Source organism: Anas platyrhynchos, chromosome 1 (genome assembly GCF_047663525.1).
Source record: "Anas platyrhynchos isolate ZD024472 breed Pekin duck chromosome 1, IASCAAS_PekinDuck_T2T, whole genome shotgun sequence".
In the NCBI taxonomy this organism is placed as follows: Eukaryota; Metazoa; Chordata; class Aves; order Anseriformes; family Anatidae; genus Anas; species Anas platyrhynchos.
In genome coordinates this window covers 15,115,550-15,130,495 of record NC_092587.1, presented here as the reverse complement: position 1 = coordinate 15,130,495, position 14,946 = coordinate 15,115,550, and the positions used below count along the sequence as shown (strand labels likewise).

Below are 14,946 nucleotides of genomic sequence, written 5' to 3'. Positions count from 1 at the left end.
CGGTGGGGCTGGGGCCCACCCGTGGTCTCTGGAGGCATCGCAGGTGCCCGCGGTGGTGCTCCGGGTTTCGGCTCTGGACGGGGAACCAGGACTGCGGGCTCCTGTGGGGCGGCTGGAAATCCAGTCCCGGCTGTCAGGCTTGAAAACACTCAGGGACCACTCCTCTGGTGGAAAGCACAAGGACCTACACGCTGATATTGGTTAAAATCAGCACCTTTTTTTACATTTAGGCAACGGCTAGAAGCATTTTACTGCAGAAACCTGCTGTGATCATCCTACCCCTTCATGACTCGAGCTTACTCGATCAAGGCCTTTGGCTCTGTGACTCCACTCTCCAATGTGCTCCTTAGTTTCTGAAGTTCAAGTGAAACGCTGCCTCCCCTCCTCCCCCCGGAAACATTGCACTGCCCTAGTGTGTGCAGATCCCATAAAGCTGTGCTCACAAAGTGCTGCCATTATTCACAAAGCCACCACAATATCAATCAAACGAGGCCTCAGGCACTGTCAAACAGGTCTGTTGGGACCTCACAATAAAACTACATTCCTCCCCAAAATCCTCTTTTGTCCCCTGTTGGGTGTGGTGCCTTTCACCAGCATAGTGAGGCTCCAAGCATGTTATCTTCATGTATTGTTATCCATTTTCCCGTTTCTCAATCACCCTTGCAACTCCCCTTCACTGCCCCTGAGTAACCCTCCCCTCATCACTTTCCCCATAGTTCCCAGTCTTGCTCCATCTGCACCCACATTCAGCATTTGATCCCATTACTTGGGTAATGTAGGCCTCATGTGGTATTACTGAGGTACTGATACAGTTATCAGGCACTGTTAGCCCTGCAAGTTCCTAGCCCTGAAGGGACCGCCAAAAGTTCAGTTATTTGTATAGTTTGGCTGTTTTTCACATAACTCCTGCTTAACCACAGAGCCCAGACAGCAGGGTGTTGATTTGCCTGTGATCCAGACAGCCCCTGGGATGCTCATCAAAGAGCTTACCTGGCCTAGCTGAGCATGATCAACCTTCTCCACACAACTGCCCGAGGGGCCTAGGGGAATTCTGTCCCAATTAATTTCCATCAAAATGACTGCTTCATTCAGTTCTGGGGTCCCTGACGTAGGAAGGACATGGACTTGTTGGATTGAGTCCAGGTGAGGGCCACAAGGATGATAAAGGGGCTGGAGCCCTTCTCCTATGATGGGAGATTTAGATTAGATATTAGGAAGAAATTCTTTACTGTGAGGGTGGTGAGGCCCTGGCACAGGCTGCCCGGAGAAGCTGTGGGTGCCCCATCCCTGGAGGTGCCCAAGGCCAGGCTGGATGGGGCTTTGGGCAACCTGGGCTGGTGGGAAGTGTCCCTGCCCATGGCAAGGGGTTGGAATTAAATGATCTTTAAGGGTCCCTTCCAACCCAAACTATTCTGTGATTCTATGACGTATGTCAAATAGTGTGAGTATTAGCTCTTTGTTTCTCTAATCTATTGTAAGTGAAATAGGTCAGGAAGTGTTTGTATATACAGTTCCTAGCAGTTGTTTACAGCTGTTCTCAATGTGAAATCACTTCCATTTAAATTTTCCCAGGTCTGTGGCTTGGGGATTGTGTCAGCGTGTTAATGTTTTCCTAGTTGCTGCCAAGTAATGTCTGGATGAAAGGTTATATCCCAAATAATTGCTTATCCATAGCAAATATCGGACAGTAATAAAACCAGCCATTTCAATCCAATCTACACTACGGAAACAGCCTGCATTTTAAGAAGTATTTCTAACATGTTTTCATAAACATGTAATCAGAAGCACTGACAAAACGTAACCTCTTAATATGTCCTGGTTATTACATTTTAGCTATTGGCCTACAGCCATTATGCTTTATTGAAGCTGTTAAAATGTTATTAAAGACTTTCTCTCCTTTAATTCCAGAGCAGTTTCCATTTCTGAGCTGCTTACTCACCTCGTACTAGCACTGTAGGCTGCCCTCCCAGTAGCCCAGCTGCATACACTTGCACACCCTCCCTGCCAGAAGGTCTGAGTCTGCTTTTTCACTTCAGGGGCTCTATAAGATCTCTGAAAGGTAACTGCTGTGTGTGCTTTGACTGCAACTGCTGAGTGTTCCCACTAACCTGGGATGAGATCCAAGGTAGCTGAGGAACAGAGTAACTTTTTGAAAACTGAAAAGCTGGTAGAAAATGGAAAACTGAGTACATGATTTTGTTACAAATAACACAAGCAGGGAAGGAATACACCTGATGACTTTAAACTCATAGTTTTCCCATATTCAAAAGGCTTATAATAAGAAATAAAAAACACACTAAAACAAAACTGGAATGTAAATAACTAACTGCCACAGGGGTATCTTAGCAATTTATGTATATATAAACAGTATAGGCTGTTTGAAATATGGCTTTAAGACTCAAATTTTGCAGTTTATTCTCTGTCAACACAGTGAAATGTGTTCAGATGCAGACAAAATCGGCAGGAGGAAGGAGGCATACAAATCAACTATCAACCATTCATTTCACCTACAAAAAGGGACGATAAACTTCCATCAAGTATTATGATGCATAATTGGCCAGATCAAGCACTCCTTAATTACTAAGTATATTAACTGTACTTCAGGCAGAAGTCTCTATGATTGATATCACACAGGCACAACAACTGCTGTCTTCAAAATCATCATGTATTCAGTTCCTAAATAGGTCAAAGGTATTTCAAGTCTTCTAATATTCCATTTCCCCACTAATAAGTCCTGCATTTGTGTTATTTGATTATACTAAATAACTTTGCTCCTTGTGGCTTACAGGGCATTTCATGGCAAATGGTAATTTGTTTGCCAAATCATAAAAATATTAAGTGCTAACGCAAGACTTCCAAGAATCCCTTTCCTATACAAGTCAGTTGTGTAGCTTTACTTTTTAATTTTGATGCAGAAGGCTTGAGACAATTTCAGAACTGAGAATGACACTATAGTAGGATGAACATGAGACTGGAAATTCAGCAGTACAAAATACAATGTAATGCAGTTAGGTAGTAAGATCTGCTGTAAAGTTGGGACCTCATAAATTACATGTGAAGGCTCAGAGATACATTAGTTAAAGAAAAGCAAGGCATTAGAAAGTGAAGTATTAATGCCGTTGTAGAAGACACCACTGGCATGTCACCTGGAATGCCGTACATAATTCTGCTCATCTCACTGCCAAGAGAACTAAAGCTAGAAGAATAAAGTAGTTGTCTGAAGGAATGGAGAACCTAACGTGCCAAGAAAGGTTGAAAGAGATTGTCTCAATCACCCTAGGACTGCAAAGCATGTCCGTGGTTTTTCATGTGCTAACACATCAGTAGGATGACTGTATCAGAAGAGCTATGTAACTTTGCTGTCCTGAACAGTGAACTAGACTTGATGACTCATGTCATGCCTTTCAAATGTTGTATACCTAATTCAGTGCATATTCTCTATGAAAAATGAACCAGTCCTTTATGCCACTGCATAAAAAACATGTGAGAACTTAACTATCTGTACAAAGGATTTGGGAAATGGCATAAAAAGCAACACACACCCTCTGCCATGTTGTCATAGTTTACAGTGCAATAAACAAATTACTATTGTATATGAAAACAAGTAATTTATTAAGAAAATTCAGAACTATTCACTTGTATATTCATGGAAGTACTTGAGTAATAAAACGAAGAAAATTTTTGTATGAATTTCAGTGTAAACACAGAAAGGAAACAAATTATCTGATTACAAATAATTGTACTGCACAGATTTGTGAAATTTCCTCTGCAGAACAAATGCAGCTGGTGTGCAATGTTATTATCTTGTTCTAATTTTCACTGTTCTTCTCCTATACAAAGATCCAAAGCCAAGTGGCCGTCATGCTTTGATAAGCAACATGCCTGCAGGCAGAAAGGATGTAGGAGCCCCACTGGGAGAATCTGTCAGCTTTTCTTTGACCTATAAAGTTCTGGTTTGGTAGATGATTGCTTTAATCTTTTATATGATTACTATATAGTAGATAACCAATACCGTATGTGGTTACATTGAACTTTCAGGTCTTGTATTCTAGATTCAGCTACGTCAGTACTTAGTTTAAGTTATCTCTTCATTTTATTCTTTCCTTCTTTCTGTCATTTTATATGCATTGCAGGTTTCTTTCACTGCATGGAAGTATAGAATTTTTCAGAGTTATAATTAAGTTTGGAAAGTTTTAGATTGCAAAAGGAACATCTAATTTGGGAGGGTACTACATTGGGCTTCAAGGTCTCACAGTCTTTTAGCTTGAAAAGTCTACTCAAAGTTAAAAGCACATCTTATGTCAGTTAAAGCAAATATTTCTATAATTGCTCCCTTTGGATTCTTTTGGTCTGAAAATCTTGGTATTACTTATGAGCAGTCCTGATTTTAAGAAGTTTCACTTTAAAAAAGCCTTAGGTTTGCTAACATATTGCTGTAAGCAATTGTCTGGTGAAAAATTAAATTACCAGAGTCCTAACAATAGTCAATTCTCTGTACAGTCATGTATTGTAAATAGAATTATGCATTTGTGGAATATGGAGTGAAATATGATATAAAAATACTAAAAATATAAATTATCAGCCTTATCATGTTAAACTGTATTGAAAAATATTTACATGGTTATGAATTTGGCTAATAAATAGAAGCCCAAATAAAACTGTAAGAATGTATCAGCAATTGCAAAATACACGTTTACATACAACTAAAATACTTCCAGTTAGCACACGCCATAATGATCATTCAGATAATCTAGAACTGCTGAGGTACTTGATAAAACATTAAAAACTTTTTTTTCTTGTTTTGAAGTTATGCGTTCCATCATGTACATTAAGTGGTGGTGGAAACACGTAAAAGGAGTTCCATGCTCAAGAGCAATGTTAACCCAGTCCTGGATGCATTTCAAAGGTGTTTCTTCATATCCTGCAAACATTGCCGGATTCGCCAAGAGTCCCCGAGCCACCATTACACCTTGAAATTGCAAATTAAGCAAGTTACATTACAGTTAAATTTAACATTTTTTTTTATAGCAAACATTAGGACAACTACTGGGAGAACAACAGGGATGAGTATTATATATTTAAACCAAAACAACCAGTTTAACAACCAAGCCCCATAGTACCTACATCACCTGACATATGCTTACAGAAATTCTGAAGCAAAACACAAGACACAGAAACCTTTCTTCCCTACTTTTTAAAAAGCATTAAGAAGTATTTTGTTTTTATTCATTACACACATATAAGCCCATCTTCTTAACACAAAATTATGATGGAAAGACACAAGAGTAGTAAAGTGCTTAAGTTATTTTTAGTGCAACTCAGCTGACGCACTGACCTAGAATCATTCTTCCATTAACAGCTCACTTGCTCAGTTATAGAGATCTCAGGGTTCTTGGTCTGCGGTAAATCTTTGCTTTCTGAATAAGCCAGTGTATTTGCAACTATATTCCCAAATTGTTAGATAAATCCAGCCAAGTTCTATTGCAATATTTCTGCAACAAAGGGATTGTTTTTCTGCACTGCCAACATATAATCTATCACATTTAGTCTCTTCTCACAAAACAGGATGATCAAAAAAGAAAATGTTTTCAGGACTCTATGAGACAGAAAAAAATCCACAAAGTTTCTAGTTTGTATTTATTAGTATCTACATTATATTTTGATCTATAGTTTGGTATTTTATATTTTTGTTATTCAAGAAAGTCAGATGGGATACAGGAACATGCGTTTGTTATAAATTTTCTTCCTGCTTTGTATTTGTGGAGAAAGTCACTGGAGCAGCATGGCAGTTTGGTGCAACTAGTTTTTGTTGTTACTTCTAAATACAAATGATGTCAAAAGAAACCTTCCACTTGAGCTCTTCCTAGATTGTGACACTAAATTGGGAGGAGTGGTTGACTCCATTAAGGGTAGAGAGATCTTAACGATATGAAGTTCAACAAGTGCCAGATTCTGCACCTGGAAAGGGGCAACCCTGGCTATATGCCCAGGCTGGGGGACAAGAGGCTGGAGAAGCGTAATTATTCTGAGTCTGTGATTCCTTATGACACTAGCTACTGTTCTCTGTCCTGTTACACTCTGGATATATGACTCAAAGTGTGTAAATCCAGATCCCTTCTTCGAGGTATATACTGAACTTGCATGTTGGCTTGGAACCACAGACAGCTGCAGGAATCTGTTGTGACCAAGTAAGTGCAGGGCAATCCTTTATCCCCAAATTTTACCACTAAAGGGTAAGGCAAGGTAAAATCTGTTGCTGTGTGCAGGAAGTAGAGGTTTCCAAGTTACAGTTTAGTGTTCTGTAAAAAGATGATCAGCTCCATAAAGAGATAGAATGGATGTCTCAAGGTCCCTCCTGAACTCCACTACCAGTGATGACATGGCATAATTAAGCAAAGAGTTTTTGTAGCTTACCTCCAAAATCTATTTGTGGCTTTGAATAACTATGCTCTGATGCTTTGATGATTAGCAGCAATTCTGCTTATTAGTTTATAAGGCATCTAAAACATCATCTTCCATTTGTCTCCTCAAAAAGTGAAAAGCACTGAAGCTAGGTCCTAATTACAGCCAAAATAGATACTTAGAAATTTAATTTGTAAGTTTACTTAGAAAATAGCATGCATTTCATCTTACCATCTGCTCCTGTCAGGTGATGAACATTTTCAGCATCTTTTAAAGTTTTAATGTCTCCATTAGCCACAATAGGTATAGACACGCTTTCTTTAATTACTTTAATTGCATCATAATGTACAGGCTGATGTCTTTCTTCTACATTTCTCCCGTGTACTGTAATCCATGAGACTCCAGTTGCTTCAGCTTTTTGACACAGGTCAACAGTTCTTTTTAAGTCTTCATGTATCCTAAAATTACAAGGAATAAAAACACTAGCTATTAAGTTACCTGAACTGTATAAAACCCCTCATCCATAAGGAAGAGTTACCAGAGGTTAGTATAAATAAAGAAAACATTACTGTTGGAAGGTAAAAACATTTTGCTTAATAAAGATATAAGCGTTTAATGCTGAAATCACTACATAACTTAGCATTTCCCAGTTATATCTCATCTTTGAAGTATGCATGGTGAATTTTATTGAGATTAAGGCAAGGGTGCACAAAAGATTCTAAAATAATTTAATTATTTTGCATAAGTTTGTGAAAAAAATCTGATTTATAACAATTCTCCTTTCCTAGGGGATTATAAACCAAATTGAAACTTAACAAACAAATATGCAAAAGCTACAGGAGATGTGAGGATAAGTAGTGGATGAAGTGGATCAACAGTTTATACAGGTTTAGAAAGTGATGAAGGGAAACAGAATGTGTCCTTACAGCAGCTGTGGGGACCAGTTCCCAGCTTTGTTATCATGCCTTTTATAGCAACTACAGTTGTGGCTCTGGCCCGTAACAGCTCACACAGTCCTCACAATTATAGACCAGCATTGCTTTTCTTTCATGGAATCCAAAACCATTTAACTTGTACTTTAGCTTCTTCTGGATTGCAGGAAAGTTCTGGCAGCCACTCTGATATCTGTGTCAGTAGTCAAAGGCTGTGCTGGTGCATATGCCCTAACATATTCCCTTATCTTTAGAAAAGCATTAAAAGGATTTCTGGGTACCACAAATAGTACTTACATCAGACATACCTTATTTTAATAGACACTGAAAATCCAGGATTGTCAATCTGATTCCGCACATGTCTCACCATATCTCGAACTAGCTCTGGTTTATTTATCAAGCAAGCACCATAACCTTCCGCCATTGCCCATCTTTAAAAGAAAAATAACATTTGTATTCTACATTTGAAAAATGCAGATCAATTTCAGTCAAATACATCAGTTTCTTTCTTTATAGCTTTTAGAATGTGTGGCTAAGTAAACAGAGATAGTCATGGCTGTAGTTTGATGACGCATCTGCGCTGTGACACCAGCTTTCAGAACCTGGTTCAGTCTGTGTGCTGCTAGCAGCATTTTGGACAAGTAACTAATCTCTTCCAGTTCTATTTTCTATCCACAAAATGGGCTTGCAAGGAAGATAAATTAATATTTAATTAACAACAGTTTAGATCATACATAATAGAAATAGTTTGATATTTCCCCTTCCATCACGTCATGGATTTCTTCAGAACACAGAATGACTTGGGATTGAAAAGGAAGATTTTCTTGAGTGGAATTAGAACCTGACTGCAATAACATCTTTTTCCTCAAGTGAAAACCAATTATTTTTGATTGGATAACCTTTGCTTTCACTGAACAGCAGCACTTTTTTTAGCTTTTATTTTCTTTAAACTATTTTTTCTTATATAGGCAGATCAAGTGTATGCAGTTTTACTATACTGAAACCAGCATGCACACAAAATAAAGGATTCAAATGTAAGCATAAATTTTTGTCCTAAAAAGAAGTTAAAGTTTTGCATACATGGTTGCAATTAGCTTAGAAAAAAATACACTTCCATTTGGAGGTCTCAGATCTCTGAAGTGTTTTCTCAAATACTGTAATTTTAAGCCAAGACAACCTAATTAGAATAGACAAATTAAGTACTTGGACCATTACATTATCTTTGCTTTCTTACATTTATTTTTGAGGGTTTTAGTTACAAAAAGACTGCCTAACAAGCATGTAATAAATGGTTCTCAACTGAACCTGTTAGTGAGAATCTTCATTTGTGCATTACTACTCTGTTTCAGTGCCAAGACAAAATCTTTATCAATTTAAGTGAGAAGTAGATCACTAATTCACTGCATTTATAAACCTAATGAAAGATGGAGGGAATTCTGTTCAGCACTTCCTGAATAATATAATACATGTAATTATATTTTAGAGACTATCCTTCAATTGCTGAAGTCTGACACGTCAGGGACTTGCCTTGGTATTTTGGGAACTGCTGCATTGTTTCTCAAAACACTCTGCAAATTACTTGCAGCAAAGCTCTTTTTCGGGGAGGTCAAATGCTGCAGGGTGGCATTAGTAATGCCTATTTAACAGTTGTTAAATAGTCACGGACACTTGACTTCTAAGCCAACACTCAATGTGTCAGAAATGAAAAAAGTCGAAGTTGGGAAACTCCTGGTTTTCCCAGTCTCACCACGGTGACTGGCATCTCTGAACATTCAGAACAATTATTTTCCCACACACATTTCTAACTGACAGGTCAAAAAGCTGTTTCAATCTCCAAGTCTATTTTCAAGCATCCTTTATTTCTCAAATTATTTCACCGTATTTACCCCCTTTTTCCCCCCATAACTTTACCTCTGAGGACAGCCACAGTTTAAGTCTATTCCATCTGCGAAAGGACAGACGATACGGGCAGCATCACATAAAACCTGCGCCTCTTTAGCAGCAAATTGAACGATCAATGGATTATCACCTACTCCAGTGGAAAGATATTTAGAGATTAAAAAAAAAAAAAAGGAAAAATCAAATCTGAATTTTGAATGTTCTATTATTTAAATGTTAGTGTTTAACTTTCTTAAAATTCTAAGAAATACATGCTTGTTTACAATTGATAATTTCTTGTCAAAACCAATAATCAGTTTAAAAGCAGCATTATTAATTCAGTCTATTCAGAAGGTAACAATGGGAGAATAATTCAACTGTTGTTCTGTCACACTGTGTATCGTTCTTGGATGTTCTTAGACTGAGAACAGCTAAACATTAAAAGCAAAATGAATAAAGACATAATTACTGCCACTTCATCTCCAACATTAATAATCTATCCGTTCTCTAACTTGTTTATTATTTTCCCCATTACACCTCTGTTATTAAAATAAAATCTTATAGGTCAAGTTACACTGTCATGTAATTTTTCAACTGATCCCCGCTGTTGCTATACTGAACTCTGAACAACACATGCAGAACCAGATACACTCTCTCAATCCATTTCAGCATTTTTTCAGCTATTCTTCAGACCATAAAACAACAACTCTTGTAAAAGCAATAACAAATGAAGAAGCGATGTCTTACAGGAGTAAGTTATAAAGCAGACTGAAAGCAAACTCTAGGAAGAAAAAATGAAGCTTCCTGAAGTGGGACACAGATATAAGGCACAGATCACACTGATACTCCAAAAAACATACAGACTCAGTAAAAGATGTCAAAGAACCAGAAAACTGAGTATACTAATGAGGTGGCTTCCAGCCTCTGTTCCCAGGACTGTGACAAGTCCTGGATATAAAACAAGTGACTGTTTAGTACGAAATCCATAAACCCAATATTCACTAGATGAGCAGACTACAAACAGCTGTGCTCTCTTGTGCCAGTTCCCCCTCCAACTGATCAAAGTAGTCTGGTGTTCGTCATTGCTATATAACCTGGTTCTGGCAGGAGGAGTAGGAAATATCTTCTCCCCTAGATTATTTTTTGGCTACTGAAGTGCTCTTTGCATACGTAGGACACGTAGTTTTGACTTCTTGGCTGAGGGAGACTTAGGAAAAAGGAAGCCTGCTTCTATCTGTGTACTCTAATCCATATATCATTATTATTATTATTATTATTATATTATTTTAAAAAAGACTCAACAATCTTCTTCACTCCCAATGTTTTTTTAGAAGGGCAGCTTTTTTTGAAGGCAGGATAACCCTGACAAAGGAAAAATAGCACTGAGATGATAAAGGGGCTAGAGCATCTCTGACGAGAGGCTGATAGACTTAGGGCTGTTCAGTCTGGAAAAGACAAAGCTCAGGCGAAATCTTATCAGCATGCATAAATAACTGAAGGGAGGGTACAAAGAAGATGGAGCCAGGCTCTTTTCAGTGGTAAAAAGGGACAGGATAAGAAACAATGGGCACAAACTGAAACATAGGAGGTGCTGCCTGAACATTTTCCTGAAGGTATGAATTTATTTATTTTTTTTAATACTGTATGGGTGACTGAGCACTGACAAATGTTGCTTGGAGAAGCTGTGCAGATTCTCTCTTTGGAGACCTTCAGAAGCTGCCTGGACAGGGGCCTGGGCAGCCTGCTCTGGGTGTTCCTGCTTGAACATGGGGTTGGAGCAGATGCCTCCAGAGGGCCCTGCCAACCGTTTTGGGGTTTTGTGAGCCCTGGATCACATATGGATAGAGGTAGTTAACCTCTATTTAGTAACCTTAGTGGTTACTAAATATGTGTCTATCAAGTGAGGTGGGAATTCAGATATACACCTGTGTCCTAGACAGCTGATACATACACTTTTTTTCTGATCAAAATCGGTCAGATGCTTACATTTCCTTAAGATGATACATGAAGTGAAGCACCTGGGGCCAAAATGCCACTTAATAATAGATATTTTAGTTCTTTACTGGATCTAGCCTCAGTTTGTTCAACATAAAGATTTTGATAGGTAATTATAAAGGGGAAAACAGAAGTCATACAGAAGCATTCCATATCACTACAGCTTATTGCCTCTCACTACAAGAAGGACATTGAGGTGCTCTCTCCAGAGAAAGGCAACGAAGCTGGTGAGGGGTCTTTGAGGAGCAGCTGAGAGAGCTGGGGTTGTTCAGCCTGGAGAAAAGGAGACTCATGGGAGACCTCTTCATGCTGTACAATTACCTTAACAGAGGCTACAGCAAGGTGGGGATTGGGTTCTTCTTCCAAGCACCGAGTGATAAGAGAAGAGAAAATGGCTTTAAGTTGCACCAGGGGAGGTTTAGGTTGGATATTAGGAGAAATTTCTTCACTGAGAGGGTTGTGTGGCATTGCAACAGGCTGCCCAGGAAAGTGGCTGAGTCATCATCCTTGGAGGTCTTCAAGAAATGTGTAGATGTAGAACTTAGCATGGTTTAGTGGTGGACTTCAGTACAAGGTTAAAGGTTGGACTCGATGATCTTGGAGGTGTTTTCCAATGTGAATGATTCTACGATTCCATATAATAATTCTATTATTAAGCAAATGAAGCAGAACACAGTAAATTTAGCTTTAGAGTATTCTCTATTTTTCAGTAGCCTTCCTGCTTCCCCTCCTAGCCTGCCCCTTCTTGTCTGTGTGCCGTCCCTTTGCTGTGCTGACATCGCTGTCTGTCTTGGCAGGCATAAAATGTGTTTAGCTCCTTTCTGAAGGATTAGTTCCCTAAGCAACCCGCTAACTTCCCCCTTCCTTATCCCAGGCCATTTGTCCTCTTCTGCACAAACATGGCTGGGTTTTGTTCACAAGGCAGTACGCAGAGCTGGAATGAGAACACACAGGCAGAAGCAGCTTTTGCAGCTTTGTCTCAAGTGGGAAACCAAAGTGCCAGTGCTCCTCAGCTCGGGTCTGGTGAACTATCCATGATTTACTAAGCCCCTGCAGAGTGCCAGATGGTCATTTGGAACAGGCTCTCCTCTTTTACAGCTACTGCAATACATTAAAGGCATCTAAAAATATTTCAGTATTAGCGCTCCCTTTCCATATACACTATTGCTGCAGTTATGGGGGAGGGGGAATGGGGTAACACAAGTATATGAGCATTAATCCAAAGAGAAAATCCAACAAATGCGCAATGCACGTGTACTTCTGGTACTGATAAGACCGCAAGTGCTTCTGAAGGTTTTCCCATCTCAGTGGAAAATATAGAGTTCTGTAAGTAGCTGAGCTTCAGTCAGAGAGGTCAGCAGTACCCTCTCAATCAATTTGAGACACTTCTCTAGGTTACCTAAAACTCCAGCAAGCTCCCCAAAATCCCTTGCATATTTTCAGAAGTGTTCATTTACACAATCCTCTAGCTGAAGAGATTTACACTGTTACAGCTAATATATTGGAATAATCACAGGATCATTAAGGTTGGAAAAGCCCTCCAAGAGCCTAGTCCAACTGTCCTCCTACCACCAATGTCACCCACTAAACCATGTCCCTAAGTAACACTACCATCCATAATCTCATGCTCCTAGTTTTTTTTGGCTGACTATTAAGTAATAATACGAGCCATAGTTAATCTTTTAGTAGCAGCCACAGGGATGATAAACCTCTATTTTAGAAATACACAACAAGGAAATGTCAGTGCCAAATCAAATGAAAACCAGAAATTGTAACTGTAGGCTCTGAACCTACCCTGCTAATTAGAAGACAAATCCCCAAACAAACAGCCAGGAAGTTAAACATAACCACAGTAAAATTTCACAACCTGTTGTGAAGCAACAGGTTAAAAGCATAAACGATGATGTAAATACTGTAATATTGGCAAAGATGTCAGAGGCAGAATGGTTTTGGAGACTTATAAAACTAAGGCAAATGTGAAAGAGGTGAGGAGGGAAAATATATTGTTTATAACATTAGAACACTTAATTCTGTAACCTCTGTTAACAGGCAACAACATTACAGCAGAAAGGAGAAATTCCTCTCTCTCCCCATCCCCTTACACCTCGAAAGGCACTACAAAGCTAACCTGTGGAACTTCAATGCCACGGGACACTGTGAAGATCAAAAGCTTAAGTAAATGCAGGAGGATCTTAGTCTGTAGACCTTTGAGCCATATATAGTGTAAATTATGTTCTTATTCATCTATTTTTACACACAAAAAAATTATCCAAGCTTTCTTTCCAGTTGAACTCTACTAGTAAGGGTCTACCTGTGCTTCCCCATGTGACTTTTCTCTACAGCTGACTTGCTGCACTTGAATAATGTACTGTAGTAAATGGTCAGTGATAAAATCATGAAATTTACTTACTTTACTTTACTTTACACCTGTGTGCGTGCATAGCTGCTGGAAAAGGTCAACCCACCACACACTTAAATCAGTTTGTAGGCCCTGCTTTTCAGGTGAAGACACGGTTTTCTATTACTTCACTTGAAACATTATCACTGGAATGTACTTACTCTGATTGTAAAACCACAGCAAAATTCTAAATAATTCATATATAGTATCCTTAAATTGTTATGCATGTCAACCTGCGAGATAGACTTAATTTGCTTGGCCAGTTTGGTTTATCGCTAGATAACGTATTCTGAAAAGATAATGACTTATTGTAAAAGAATACCTTTATTTGTTGTGAATTCGCTGTCTCTTGCTTTTGCGGATCTCACAAAATCAGCTGCCACTATCATTGGTGTATAACACAAGTCGCAGCTGTATTTTCTAACCAAGGTTCTGAAAGCCAGCCTGCGGACACATGAAAATTAACAACAAATTGTAATGACATTTCTCTGATTAGCTACTGTAAATTGCTGTCCTTACATGCAATGCCATGGGGGTGTAAAACTGTAAGACAAACATGTCTCATGTCTATGGCAAGCTTAAACAGTCGCAGGAGAATCATGGAATCGGTAGGGTTGGAGAAGCCCTCCCAGATCACCTGGTCCAACCACCCCCTACCACCAATGCCACCACTAACCCATGTCCCCAAGCACCACGTCCAACCCCTCCTTGAACACCCCCAGGGACGGTGACTCCACCACCTCCCTGGGCAACCCGTCCCAGTGCCTGACTGCTCTTTCTGAGCAGAAATGGCTCCTCATTGCCAGCCTGAACCTCCCCTGGCACAACTCGAGGCCATTCCCTCTGGTCCTGTCACCAGTTCCCTGTGAGAAGAGGCCGACCCCCAGCTCCCCACACCTTCCTTTCAGGTAGCTGCAGAGAGCAATAAGGTCTGCCCTGAGCCTCCTCTGCTCCAGCCCAAACACCCCCAGTGCCCTCAGCCGCTCCTCACAGGACTTGCGGGGAAACCCTCCCTGTTTTTACAGTCAGGAGCAGCTTTTTGAGCGCAGACACGCTGTGCGGGCAGCTGCCAGGCCAGTCACTTACTTCGAGTAGCGCACCATGGGGGCACAGATCTTTACAAGGCGCCCAGCCCGAAACAACTCCCCGGGCTCCTTCCCCGGGCATCCTTTAATTCCCTCGCCGTCCCCACTCATCTATCCCCACCAACCCGTCCGGCATCTGGAAAAAAAAAAACACAAAACCCCGGGGCCGGGGTCCGCGGGGTGGGGGCGTCTCCGAGGGGCTGCCCAGCCCGGCTCGGCGGAGCCCGGCTCCGCTCCACACACGCCGGCAGCTGCC

The 14,946-nt window shown here is 40.0% G+C and overlaps 1 protein-coding gene across 1 annotated transcript; it reads right to left on the bottom strand.

The window, feature by feature from the left end:
* Positions 1-3,586: 3,586 nt before the first annotated feature.
* DUS4L (dihydrouridine synthase 4 like) lies at positions 3,587-14,831 on the bottom strand. Its single transcript, XM_072032689.1, has 6 exons — positions 14,692-14,831; positions 13,928-14,049; positions 9,246-9,363; positions 7,643-7,765; positions 6,634-6,860; positions 3,587-4,969 (listed from the first exon to the last, which is right to left on the bottom strand). The coding sequence occupies exons 1-6, from the start codon at positions 14,799-14,801 to the stop codon at positions 4,719-4,721; spliced, it is 951 nt and encodes a 316-aa protein (XP_071888790.1). The 5' UTR covers positions 14,802-14,831; the 3' UTR covers positions 3,587-4,718.
* Positions 14,832-14,946: the final 115 nt, after the last annotated feature.